Source organism: Protobothrops mucrosquamatus, unplaced genomic scaffold (assembly GCF_001527695.2).
Source record: "Protobothrops mucrosquamatus isolate PMUCROS unplaced genomic scaffold, P.Mucros_1.0 scaffold5807, whole genome shotgun sequence".
In the NCBI taxonomy this organism is placed as follows: Eukaryota; Metazoa; Chordata; class Lepidosauria; order Squamata; family Viperidae; genus Protobothrops; species Protobothrops mucrosquamatus.
The window spans coordinates 1-13,564 of NW_015391654.1; the positions used below are offsets into that span (position 1 = coordinate 1).

Consider the following 13,564-nt stretch of genomic DNA (forward strand, 5'->3'; position numbering starts at 1 on the left):
TTCCCAGAATTCCCCTATGCCAAAGAGCGAGAGTATGATAGTTGGACCCCGAGTCAGAGACCTGTGAAGGGAACTTTAGAGAAAGCCACCATTAAGGCCCGTGAAGAAAGACGAGTTGAGCTCTTGATGCCCACGAGGGTATAACGATGCTGCTTTTCTTGGCAACAGTTAGGAGATTTGCCATGGCTTCTTCCAGCAATTTTTTTTTCCAAACTAAGGGATCTCCTGGTGGCCTCCGTTCCAAAGGCTAACCGAGGTCTGTCTCTGTTTTGCCGCCCCCTGCTGCGAGTTCTGCAAACTGCACACCCATGGCCCCAAAATACACCGGGGGGGGGGGGGAAATGCATACGGCCAGAGCTTGCTGGCCACGTGGTTGCGTTTGGTGTCCTACCTCATGGCCTACACACATACACGCACACACACCCTAAAATGCATTCCCAACTCCCTTTCTTTCATGTATGTGGCCCCGATCTCCAGGCTCCTTAACTTTCCAATTAAACAGCCTAGGTTCTCTCCTGCCGGTCCTTCCTGCGAATTAACCCACATTCCTGGTTTCTCTTTTCAGGTCTTCCTGAACAGTACTACAGCCTCACCTGGTTCCTTAGTCCAATCCTGGGCCTGATCTTTACCCCCTTAATTGGTTCAGCCAGCGACCGCTGCACCCTCAGCTGGGGCCGCCGCCGGCCGTTTATCCTCGCCCTTTGCATTGGGGTCCTGATTGGCGTTGCCCTTTTCTTAAACGGATCCGTTATTGGTAAGTGATGCCTACGGCCTTCGGAGTAAGTCTCTTGGGGCAGTGGGACCCTAACCCTACCGTGTTTCCTCCTAAAGTAATAATAATAATAATAGTAATAATAATAATAATAACAACAACAACATTGGAAGGGATCTTGGAGGTCATCTAGTCCAACCCCCTGCTTAGGCAGGAAACCCTATACCAGGGATAGGCAACCTCGGCTCTTTTATGACTCATGGACTTCAACTCCCAGAATTCCTGAGCCAGCCACGCTGAGGGGAAAGGGAGAGGTTTCCAAGCTGAGCCATGCTGGCTCAGGAATTCTGGGAGTTGAAGTCCACGAGTCATAAAGCGGCCTAGGCCTATACCAGGGGTAGGCCACCTTGGCTCTTTTATGACTCATGGACTTCAACTCCCAGAATTCCTGAGCCAGCCATGCTGAGGGGAAAGGGAGAGGTTTCCAAGCTGAGCCGTGCTGGCTGAGGAATTCTGGGAGTTGAAGTCCACGAGTCATAAAAGAGCCGAGGTTGCCTACCCCTGACCTAGACCAACCGGAAAGATAAGCCCTAGCGTGATTTTTTTTTCCAGGATGCTCATAATATAAGCCCCACCTCCAAAATAAGCCCCAGTTAAGATCGTCAGCCAGACGGACCCATTTAGTACCGTATTTCCCCAAATGTAAGCCCTAACCGGAAAAATAAACCCTAATGCGCCTTTTGGAGCAAAAATTAATATAAGACCCAGTCTTGTTTTCGGGGAAACGCAGTAGATGGCTGGAAGGGAAAGGGACAGAGGGACTTAAGTGTTCCCCCCCCCCCAGAAGTGGACATCTTCAGATTTGGAATCTGTGGATTTGGAATCTACTTCACAGGTGGTCCTCGACTTAACGACCACGGAATTGCGCCCCAAATTTAGGTTGCTAAGCGGAAACCATTGTTAAGTGAGTTTGGGCCCCATTTTACGACTTTTCTCGCCAGCTTTGCGGAGAGAAACGCTGCGGTTTTTCCTCACTGACTTCGCTTGTCAGAAGGTCGCAAAAGGGGATCACGTGACACACACACACATCGGTACACTGCAACCGTCATAAATATGAACCCCTTGTCAAGTGTCCAAATGTAAATCAGGTGACCATGGGGGTGCTACAACGGTTGTAAGTGTGAGAAATGGTCGTAAGGCATTTCTTTCACTGCTGTTGTAACGTTGAACGGTCAAGGGCTGCCTGTGTAAGTTCTCCTGCTTGAGCAGGGGGTTGGACTAGAAGACCTCCAAGGTCCCCTTCCAGTAACTAACTAACTAGCTCTTCAGCTGCCTGTGATGAATGAACCACGATGATGGAGCCCTTACCGGCAGCCTTGCTTTCTGCCACGTTTACCTCAAGGGCAGCGCATTGTGTTCACAAGTACACCTTCCCATCAGTACAATTGTGTTGTAGCACAATTATCAGCAGAAGCCGGGATGAATGAGGCAGCCCTTGGCATGGGAATCCACTAGGAACTTTTTCACAGGGAAACGGTTCCTGTTGTTTTCTGATTTCCCTTTAATGCATATCTAGCAAAGACATCCTGTTTCCAGCGTTATTTGAAAGGAGAGAGAGAGAGACGACGACGACAACAACAAAAAAAACAAAACCCAGATATTTTTTTTCCCCTTCTCTGTTCTCTGAGTGTGGAAGGACAAAAAAGATCGTAACGCGATCTGAAAGTTGTTTATTGAATGTCTAAATGGAGAAGAATATATATATATATATATATTTTCCCTTATCCCTCTCGACAAAAAATAATAATAAAATAAAACAATATTGTGAGGAAACAATCGAAGCTGGGAATTTTACTATCTTTAGGAACTGAGCCTGAGGATCGGTGCCACGGCAGTATTTCATTCGGAGCAAGCTGACGCCACCCCCCTTCGGTGCCACGATGCTGGAGTTCCTTGGAGGGGAGGTGTTATGTTGTCCCAAAGGTGCTTTTTCAGGAGGCAACTGGACTTAATAATAATAATAATAATAATAATAATAATAATAATAATAATAATAATAATAATAATAATAATAATAATAATAATAATAAAGTTGGAAGGGACCTTGGAGGTCATCTAGTCCAACCACCTGCTCAGGCAGGAAACCCTACACCATTTCGGACAAATGGCTGTCCAGTCTCTTCTTAAAAACTTCCAGTGTTGGAGCATTCACCGCTTCTGGAGGCAGGTTGTTCCACTGGTTAATTGTTCTGACTGTCAGGAAGTTTCTCCTTAGTTCTAGGTTGTTTCTCTCCTTGATGAGTTTCCATCCGTTGTTTCTTGTCCTGCCTTCAGGCGCTTTGGAGAATAATAATAATAATACTAATGATAAAGTTGGAAGGGACCTTGGAGGTCATCTAGTCCAACCCCCTCTTCAGGCAGGAAACCCTATACCATTTTGGACAAATGGCTGTCCAGTCTCTTCTTAAAAACTTCCAGTGTTGGAGCATTCACCGCTTCTGAAGGCAGGTGGTTCCACTGGTTAATTGTTCTGACTGTCAGGAAGTTTCTCCTTAGTTCTAGGTTGCTTCTCTCCTTGCTTAGTTTCCACCCGTTGTTTTGCTTCTCATCCAAGAAGCTTCCTCAGCTCTGACTGGATGGTGGGGAAATGGAAGGATTTATACTCCTTGCAGACAGCTGGTCATTTGCATCCTTTTAGAGAGTCGTTGAGGCCACTTGGAGGTTTTTACCTGTGTCCTCAGGGTCACCTGAGTGGTGCAAATGGGTGTGGAGCCTTCTTGGCTGCTGGATGTCTTCTGCCCTGGGTTCCTTCATGGCTGAAGATGGGCGCAGGCTGTTGGGGATGTGTCTGTGCTGTCTGCATCTCAAACTGAAGCGCAAACGGTTCCTCTAGTCTGCAATGTTTTCTGGAAATCCGTTCATCCTCCCGCACCATTTGAAAAGGGGTCCATCCGTCCCAAAGTCCATGGCTAAATGTCTATGGAGATTCTCCGTCACCCAGGTCATGGTTGTCCCAAATGTGCTTTTCCAGGAGGCAACTGGACTTTCTTGTTTTTCTTTGAAGACCTGTCGCTTCCCATCCAGGAAGCTTCTTCAGCTCTGACTGGATATTGGGGAATGGAAGGATTTATACTCCTTGCAGACAGCTGGTCATTTATCTTCTTTCAGAGAGTTGTTGAGGCCACTTGGAGGTTGTTACGGTTACCTGTGTCCTCAGGGTCACCTGAGTGGTGCAAATGGATGTGGAGCCTTCTTGGGACTGCTGAAAGGACCATGTTGTAGACTGGAGATGGACAATGTTGTATTCCTCCCTCTCTGTTGAGAGAGGGCTGTTCTAGTTTAATGAAGAGAAGGACTAAGGGGGGACATGATAGGAGCCTTCCAATATCTCAGGGGCTGCCCCAAAGAAGAGGGAGTCAATCTATTCTCCAAAGCGCCTGAAGCCAGGACAAGAAGCAACGGGTGGAAACTAACCAAAGAGAGAAGCAACCTAGAACTAAGGAGAAACTTCCTGACAGTGAGAACAATTAACCAGTGGAACAACCTGCCTCCAGAAGCGGTGAATGCTCCAAGACTGGAAGTTTTTAAGAAGAGGCTGGACAGCCATTTGTCCGAAATGGTATAGGGTTTCCTGCCTGAGCAGGGGGTTGGACTAGATGACCTCCAAGGTCCCTTCCAACTTTATTATTATTATTATTAATTTTTCAGGAGGCAACTGGACTTCCTTGTTTGTTTCTCACCTTCTTGGATGAGAAGCAAAAGGTCTTCCAGGAAAAACCAAGACAGTCTTGAAAAAGCATCTTTGGGACAACCACGATCTGGATGACCTGAGAATCTCCCTCGACGTGCGTTATGTTGTAGCTCCTAATTTCGCCATTTCCTAAGAGCTTTTAAAAGGGAAACACCTTCGACGCTCACAGCGGTTGTATCCCCAGGCTAACTACAGGTAGTCCTTGACCTTCAGCCACAACTGAGCCCCAAATTTCCGTTGCTAAACAAGACACTTTTTAAGGGAGGCTCGACCCATTTCACCATCTCCCTTTCCACAGTTAAGCGAATCACCCCAGTTGTGAAGTTAGTCACGCCAGTTGTGAAGTGAATCTGGCTTCCCCTATGGACTTTGCTTGCCAGAAGGTCGCCAAAGGGGATCCCATGATCCCGGGACACCCTGCAATCGTCATAAATTTGAATCAGTTGCCAAGCGTCGGAATTTTGATCACACAGGGAGGCTGCAGCGGTCGTAAGGGTGAAAAACGGTCCTATGTCGCTTTTTTTTTCCAGTTGTCACTTCGAACAGTCACTAAGTGGGTTGTTGTAAGCCAAGGACGACCTGTACGACTTCATCTGGTGTCCCAGATGGTTCTGCTCCATCTCCCACAATCCCTGGGACCGATGATCGTTCTGACCAGGTTTTATTTCAGAAGAAGGTCAAAATATCTGGAAGACACAGCAGTCCTATTAGGCCAGGGGTCTCTAAATGTGTCAACCTGAAGACTGGTGGACTTCAACTCCCAAAATTCCCTAGCCGGGCATGGCCGGCTATGGAATTCTGGGAGTTGAAGTCCACAAGTCTTAAGAGTTGCCACATTTGGAGAGCCGGGCGTTAGACTAATGCAGATTAACCAGCAAAGGTTCCCATGGCGAGCTTGAATTTTTAACTCCTTTTGCTGGAATTCAAAACGAAGTCTTCCTTCTTTGAAAACATTTCCAGGGCTGATCCGTTCTGTAGCATCTCCCAGTTTTTTGACACTACCGGACTCAAGTCACGCAAGCTTTTCAACTCTTAATCTGGGTCTTTCTTTCTTCCTTCCTTCCTTCCTTCCTTCCTTCCTTCCTTCCTTCCTTCCTTCTTCCTCCCTCCCTTGCTCGCTCACTCCCTCCCTCCCTTCTTCCATCTTTTCCATTCACCCCGTTCTTCCTTCTGCCCTATCATCCATCCATCATTCCATTCACCAGTCCACCCATCCACCAGTTTCCTTCCTTCCTTCTTTCCTCCTTCCCTCCCTCTTACCCATTCAGCCCTTTCTTCCTTCGTCCTTATATACATCCATCGTTCTATTCACCGATCAACCCATCCACCAATTTCTTTCCTCCCTCCCTCCCTTCTTCCATCTTTTCCATTCACCCCATTCTTCCTTCCTCCCTATCATCCATCCATCATTCCATTCACCAATCTACCCATTCACCAATTTATTCCTTCCCTCTCTCCCTTCCTCCCTCCCTTTCTCTCCTTCCTTCCTCCCTCCCTTTCTCTCCTTCCTTCCTTCCTTCCTTCCTTCCTCCTCCCTCCCTCCCTCCCTCCCTTCTTCCATCTTTTCCATTCACCCCATTCTTCCTCCCTATCATCCATCCATCATTCCATTCACCAATCTACCCATCCACCAATTTATTCCTTCCCTCTCTCCCTTCCTCCCTCCCTCCCTTTCTCTCCTTCCTTCCTTCCTTCCTTCCCCCTCCCTCCCTCCCTTCTTCCATCTTTTCCATTCACCCATTCTTCCTTCCTCCCTATCATCCATCCATCATTCCATTCACCAATCCACCCATCCACCAATTTATTTCCTTCTTCCCTCCTTCCCTGTTTCTCCCTCCCTCTCTCCCTTCCTTCCTCCCTCCCTTTCTCTCCTTCCTTCCTTCCTTCCTTCCTTCTGCTTTCCCCCCCCCAAAAAACCCCCCTTGCCTCCTCCTGGAATCTGTCTCACAAAAACCCGCTCACCCTCTTTCTCTTCTTCTGCCGCAGGTCTTGCTATCGGAGATGTCCCGGACAAACAGCCCATCGGCATCGTCCTCACCGTGCTCGGCGTGGTGGTGCTGGACTTCTCCGCTGACGCGACCGAGGGGCCCATCCGCGCCTATTTGCTGGACGTGGTGGACAGCGAAGAGCAGGATATGGCCCTCAACATCCATGCTTTTTCAGCCGGTACGATGTTTCCGTTATTCCTCCTTTTTTAACGCTGCAGTTCTATACATTCAGAATAACGTTGCTCACATCTTTGTTGTGAAAGCTTGGGGGAAAAAACACGAGTCCCTCTGAAAGACGGGAAGCAAAACTGAATTTGGGCATTTTTTTTCTTTTCTTTTTCTTTTTTTCTTTCTCTTTTTTTTGAAACCACGTGTTTATTTAAACTTTTTAAAGACACCTGTCATAATATCACTGGGATGGATCAGTCCCTTCTGTTCTCTGGCTGTTAGTCAGTTTGAAGGCTTCCATAAAACAGATCTATCAAGCCCCCATTTTGAAGACTTTAATGATACTATTCTGATTTCTTTTCTTTTTTTTTTTTAAAGAGGACGCAAAGAACAGGCTGCTAACAATGGCTGTTTTGTAGCCAGCTTTCCAGACTGAAGATTGTGTTTTATGCCTCTCATAAACCCAGCCCCTGGATGTTCATCAGTTTTTGTAGACAGTTGTTTGGATTTATTCAAATGCAGCCTAGCGGTGCAATTCTATCGTGTAGTTGAATGAATCCTCCCAACTTTTTATAAAATAGTGTTCCAGTATCTGAGGGGCTGCCACAAGGCAGAGGGAGTCAGGTTGTTCACCAGAGCACCAGAGAGAAGGATGAGAAACAATGGTTGGAAACTGACCGAAGAGACAAACTACGGTACTTGGAATTAAAGAGAAACTTCCTGACAGTGAGGTCAATTAACCAATGGAACAGCTTGCCTCCAGAAATTGTGGGCGCTCCATCATTGGAGGTTTTTAAGAAGAGGCTAGACAGTCACCTGTCTGAGACGGTATAGGTTCTCCTGCTTGAGCAGGGGGCTGGATTAGAAGACCTCCAAGGTCCCTTCCAGCTCTATTCTATTCTAGTGCTTACCCTCTTGACATTTTTTGACCACCTCCTCCAGGAGGTTTAATGATGCTGGAGACGGTTTGAGTCCTAGCACTGCGGGGCAGGGTGAGTTCCCGTCGCTCCTCTCAGCTTCTGTCCACCTAACCCAGGGGTAGGCAACCTTTGCCCTTTTATGACTCATGGACTTCAACTCCCAGAATTCCTGAGCCAGCCATGCTGAGGGGAAAGGGAGAGATTTCCAAGCTGAGCCATGGTGGCTCAGGAATTCTGGGAGTTGAAGTCCACGAGTCATAAAACGGCCAAGGTTGCCTACCCCTGACCTAGATGATAGATAGATAGATAGATAGATAGATAGATAGATAGATAGATAGATAGATAGATAGATAGATAGATAGATAGATAGATACATAGATAGATACATAGATAGATACATAGATACATAGATACATAGAGATGAGATAGAGATAGAGATAGAGATAGAGATAGAGATAGATGACAGAGATAGATAGATAGATAGATAGATAGATAGATAGACAGACAGACAGACGGGTAGGCAACCTTTGCCCTTTTATGACTCATGGACTTCAACTCCCAGAATTCCTGAGCCAGCCATGCTGAGGGGAAAGGGAGAGATTTCCAAGCTGAGCCATGCTGGCTCAGGAATTCTGGGAGCTGAAGTCCACGAGTCACAAAAGAGCCAAGGTGGCCTACCCCTGACCTGACCGTTCGAAAGCTTGTTCTGTGCGAGTAGATAAATGGGTACCACTTCTGTGGGGAGATGAGTTCAGGCGTGCAGATTCTTGCCAGCTCTGAACCTTCCTGGCTACGGCGCCCATTTGCAAGATGGCTCCGAGGAAGGGGAGGAGCCTCGGATGACGCTGCTCGTCTTTCTCTCTGGTGCAAAGCCAGCTCGCCCTCTGGTGGCGTGCCTTGGTAAGCATGCAAATGTTGCCTAAAACAGGGGTCTCCAACCCCCGGTCCGTGGACCACTACCAGGCCGCGGCATGCCAGCAACCAGTCCGCACAAACAAGCAAAGTCCCATCCGCGGGATGCAGGCAGCACACAAAATCACACCCCCTCCGGTCCACGGAAAAACCTCTCTCCACGGAACCGGTCCCTGGTCCACAAAAGGTTGGGGACCTCTGGCCTAGCACAGAGCTGATAACTTGACGGCGAAACTATTACTCTGCAATAGCAAGGTCGTCTTTGGTTAAGGTAACAAAGCCGTACAATAACAACAGCAACAATCATAATAATAATAACCATCTCCTCTTTGCTTGGGATGGTTGGAAGAGGAATCTTTAGCAAGAGGGAAGTTAGTTCCTAATACTTTACAAATGCACTTTAAAAAAAATTGCATCCCTCAGTTGCATTCTCTTTTAAAAACTTTAAAACTAGCGGAGAAGTCCCCAGAGGCTGCAGCCTAATCTTGTAACTGGAGTTGGATGGTGGTCAGCCAAAGATTTGTTGGTGATGCGTATTTGAAGCACGCTTGCCTCACTGCAGCAAAGTTGGGCGCATGTTTGCAATTCCCTCTGGGGTGATGATCCGGTCCCCCAACTAAATATGGGTGCAGCTTTGGGAGGAAGACCTTCTGATTATTGCCAGAAATCAGGAGGAGCTGCAGAAGAGCTAAACCAGGGGTCCCCAAATTTGGCAACTTTAAGACATGTGGACTTCAACTCCCAGAATTCCTCAGCCGGCCATCTTGACTTTTTGTGTTCCTTCCCAGCCTTCAACTGCATGTGACTCAAAATTAAACCAGCATTGATGTTTGGTTTTGTTTTACCCCAAAGATGCTTCAATCAGGGCAGGGATCCCCAACCTTGGCCACTTTAAGACTTGTGGACTTCAACTCTGGCTGGGGAATTCTGGGAGTTGAAATCCACAAGTTTTAAAATGGCCACGTTTGGAGATCCCTGGACTAAACCATTGAACATAGCATGAATAACCCAAGTATGGGAACTACAAAGTCTATGCTGGCTGGGCCTCCTGGAGGTAGTAGTTATAGCTCATCTGGGCATCATCAGATTGGGAGAAGGGTGGTGTGCACCTGGTTGTGCTTACAATAAGGAGTCCTTGTTATTCTCTAAGTACTAGCACTGATGATGTTACCTAGCTTGGTAATGAAACATCTGCAGCAGGGGTCTTCAAACTTGGCTCTTGTATGACTTGTGGACTTCAACTCCCAGAATTCCTCAGCCAGGCACACGTGCCTGGCTGAGGAATTCTGGGAGTTGAAGTCCACAAGTCATAAAGGGGCCAAGTTTGAAGACCCCCTGGTCTGCAAGAAAACAACCAAGCTCAGAGAACACCAAGGACCCCTCATTTCCGCCCCGAGCTACAAATGTTCTCCTTTATGAATGCTTACAATGTTCAGATCCACCACACTGGACACAAGAAAAGTCCAGGTGAAAATCCTTTGACGTTCCTCAAGGAACTTTATTCTTCTTTTTCCCCCACAATCCACCACTCTTTGGAGGGGAGGAGCTTGTTCCCACCTGTGCAGTTCTTCCAGTGGCGGGATTCAAATATGTGAACAACCAGTTCTCTGTGCGTGGATGCCGCTTCCGGAAGTCCGTTCTGGGCCTGGGCAACAAAAAATTAGCTACCGGTTCCGCCGAAGTGGTGCGAACCGGCTGAATCCCACCACTGGATGGATGGATGGATGGATGGATGGATGGATAGATGATAGATAGATGATAGATAGATAGATAGATAGATAGATAGATAGATAGATAGATAGATAGATAGATAGATAGATAGATAGATAGATAGATAGATAGATAGATAGATAGATGATAGATAGATAGATAGATGAGAGAGGGGGTGAGAGAGATGGAGAGAGGGGGGAGAGAGAGAGATGGAGAGAGGGGGGAGAGAGAAAGAGAGAGATGGAGAGAGAGAGAGAGATGGAGAGAGAGATGGAGACAGATAGATATAGACAGACAGACAGACAGACAGACAGATAAACAGACAGATGACAGACATAGATAGACAGACAGACAGACAGACAGACAGACAGACAGATAGATAGATGATAGATAGATGACAGGCAGACAGACCAGACCTAGATGATTGATTCAGTGGTGGGATTCAGATGTGTGAAAAACCGGTTCTCTGTGTGGATGCCACTTCCGGAAGTCCATTCTGGGCCTGGGCAACAAAAAATTAGCTGCCGGTTCCACCGAAGTGGTGCGAACCGGATGAATCCCACCGCTGGGTTCTTCCCCTCCTTCACAGTGCAGCCATTTTGTACCTTTGTCCTTCTCATCTTCATCCGTAGGCCTGGGAGGAGCCATTGGCTACATGCTGGGCGGCCTCAACTGGATGCACACCGTCTTAGGCAGCATCTTCAAATCCCAAGAGCAGGTCCTCTTCTTCTTTGCCGCCATTATCTTTTCCGTTTCCGTCGTCCTCCACCTGTGCAGCATCGAAGAAGAGCAATACAATCCTCAGCAGGACCGGATGGATGACGAGGCGGAGACCCTGTCAAGTGTCAAGCTGAGCGGCAGCCTCCCTCCCTTCAACCGTCTCAACGTCATCAACGAGGAGGACCCTTACGGGAACTCCCTCTTCCCCGACGAGGTCCAGTCCGAACATGACCTCAACATGGAGTTCCTTGAGGTGGACATTGTCCGGAGTAAGAGCGATTCGGTCCTGCACATGCCGGATGCCACCCTCGACATGGAATCGGAGCTCCTCTTCCTTCACGAAATTGAACCTTCCATTTTTCAGGATTCGTCCTACCCGGCGACGCCGCGCAGCACCAGCCAAGAGCTCATGAAGTCCAAATTCAACCGCTTGTCCGCTTTCCTCAGGGAGAACGAGAAGGAGGAGGAGATGTTACTTGAGAACCCCTTGACCGAGGCCAAAGTCCCCAACGGGAACGGCTCCCTACCAAAAGATCTCCTGAATGGACATGTCCGGGTGGGCATAAAGCCGTCGTGCACCTCAAACTCCATGCGACGGCGACGGCACATGTTCTACCGCCAGCCTTCTAACACCTTCTCCTACTACGGGAAGATCGGGTCCCACCATTACCGGTTCCGGCGGGCCAACGCCGTGGTCTTGATCAAGTCCTCTCGGAGCATGAACGACATCTACGACATGCAGAAGAGGCAGCGGCAGAGGTGCCGGCACCGGAATCCGAGCGGCGCCACCAACTCCAGCGGAGACACGGAGAGCGAGGAAGGCGAAACGGAAACCACCGTGAGACTCTTGTGGTTGTCCATGCTGAAGATGCCCAAAGAGCTGCTGCGGCTTTGTGTTTGTCACCTCTTGACCTGGTTTTCCATCATTGCCGAAGCTGTGTTCTACACCGACTTCATGGGGCAGGTCATCTTCCACGGCGATCCCAAGGTGAGCCCAGCACGAGTGTCACCAGGGGCTGTTGCACTCTCCTCTCTCTCTCTCTCTCCCTCCCTCCCTCCCTTTCTCTCTGTGTCTCTGTGTCAGTCTCTCTCTGTCTTTCTCTCTATGTGTATGTGTGTCTGTCTCTCCCTCCCTCTCCCTCTGTCTATCTCTGTCTCTGTGTGTGTGTGTGTCTCTCTCTGTCTCTCTCTCTCTCTCTCTGTGTCTCTCTCTGCCTCTGTGTCTCTCTCTCTGCCTCTGTGTGTGTGTCTCTCTCTGTGTGTCTCTCTCTCTGCCTCTGTTTCTCTCTCTGTATGTCTCTCTGTGTCTCTGTGTGTGTCTCTCTCTGTCTCTGTGTGTGTGTGTTTGTCTGTCTCTCTCTCTCTCTGTGTGTGTCTCGCTGTCTCTCTGTGTGTGTCTCTGTCTCTCTGTATGTCTCTCTCTGTCTCTCTCTCTGTGTCTCTGTGTGTGTCTCTCTCTTCTCTCTGTGTGTGTCTCTGTCTCTCTGTGTCTCTGTCTCTCTGTCTCTCTGTGTGTGTCTCTCTCACACACACACATAGAGGCAGAGGTCCCATTAATAAGGTCTTCTCTGCTCTCATTCACATTGGGTACCGCCTTACAAACAGATTCAGTCCCAGTAGAAATTTGTAAAGGCAACACGACATTGCACGTAGGTTATTCAGTCTTGTGTAACATCCTGTGCCTAGTTGTCTGTGATGAGTGGAGAGTAACTTCTAGGCAACCAGGGAGAAAGCATTCATTACAAAATGTAATTATTATTTTTTAACATTTGGGATGTACTGTAAAGTTGACTTGATAGACCCTGTTTACCTTTTGGTATCTGTAAGTTAGTTTGAGAACCTTTATATTCAGAGCAAACTATGAATAGCCTTCAAGAGCGGAAGGAAGACGTAAAGATGCATGAGGTCTTCGCTGCTCTCTGAGCTTGGTGGTTTTCTTGCAGATGTTTCATTACCAAACTAGCTAACATCAACAGGGCTGATGATTACTGATGATGTTATCTAATTAGGTAATAAAATGTCCAGAAGAAAACCACCAAACACAGAGAGCACCAAGGACCCCATAAACCTCCTTCTCCTCCTCCGTCTCTTCCTCCTCTCCGCAAACTCACTCCCTTCTAGCACTGATGATGTTACCTAGTTGGATAATGAAACATCTGCAAGAAAACAACAAAGCTCAGAGAAAATCAAGGACCCCATAGTCGTCATCTCCTCCTCCTCCTCCTCCTCCTCCTCCTCCTCCTCCTCTTCCTCCTCCTCCTCCTCCTTCTCTTTGCAGACCCCACTCCCTTCTAGCACTGATGATGTTACCTAGTTGGATAATGAAACATCTGCACGAAAACAACAAAGCTCAGAGAAGATCAAGACCCCACAGCTCAGCTCTCCGTGAGCTGTGAATACTCTTCTTTAATTTTTTTTAAAGAAGTGGAGCTGGAAAGTTGGCAGGGACGATGGTCCACCGTGTCTTGCAAGCCTTCTTTCTGCCTTTGATCAAAGCCTCTTTGTTTCCCCAACAGGCCCCTTCTAATTCTACCGAACTGCAGGACTACAGTGCTGGCGTCCAGATGGGCTGCTGGGGGTTGGTCATCTATGCTGCTACTGCTGCTGTTTGTTCAGGTGAGAGGCTCTGTGCTATCATCCTGGCTTAAAGTTGGGTGAATGGTAGCATAATTGAGAAGAGGAA

General features: G+C 48.0%; 1 protein-coding gene across 1 annotated transcript in view; it reads left to right on the forward strand.

Annotated features, from left to right (window-relative positions):
• Positions 1 to 565: 565 nt before the first annotated feature.
• SLC45A4 (solute carrier family 45 member 4) overlaps positions 566 to 13,564 on the forward strand; it is a gene marked incomplete at its 5' end in the record, with an annotated part of 17,110 nt that continues 4,111 nt past the window's right edge. Inside the window, 4 exons of the mRNA XM_015829304.1 lie at positions 566 to 754; positions 6,450 to 6,629; positions 10,794 to 11,869; positions 13,398 to 13,497. Of these exons, the coding sequence (XP_015684790.1) occupies positions 566 to 754; positions 6,450 to 6,629; positions 10,794 to 11,869; positions 13,398 to 13,497 (1,545 nt within the window). The remainder of the gene's footprint in view (positions 755 to 6,449; positions 6,630 to 10,793; positions 11,870 to 13,397; positions 13,498 to 13,564) is intronic.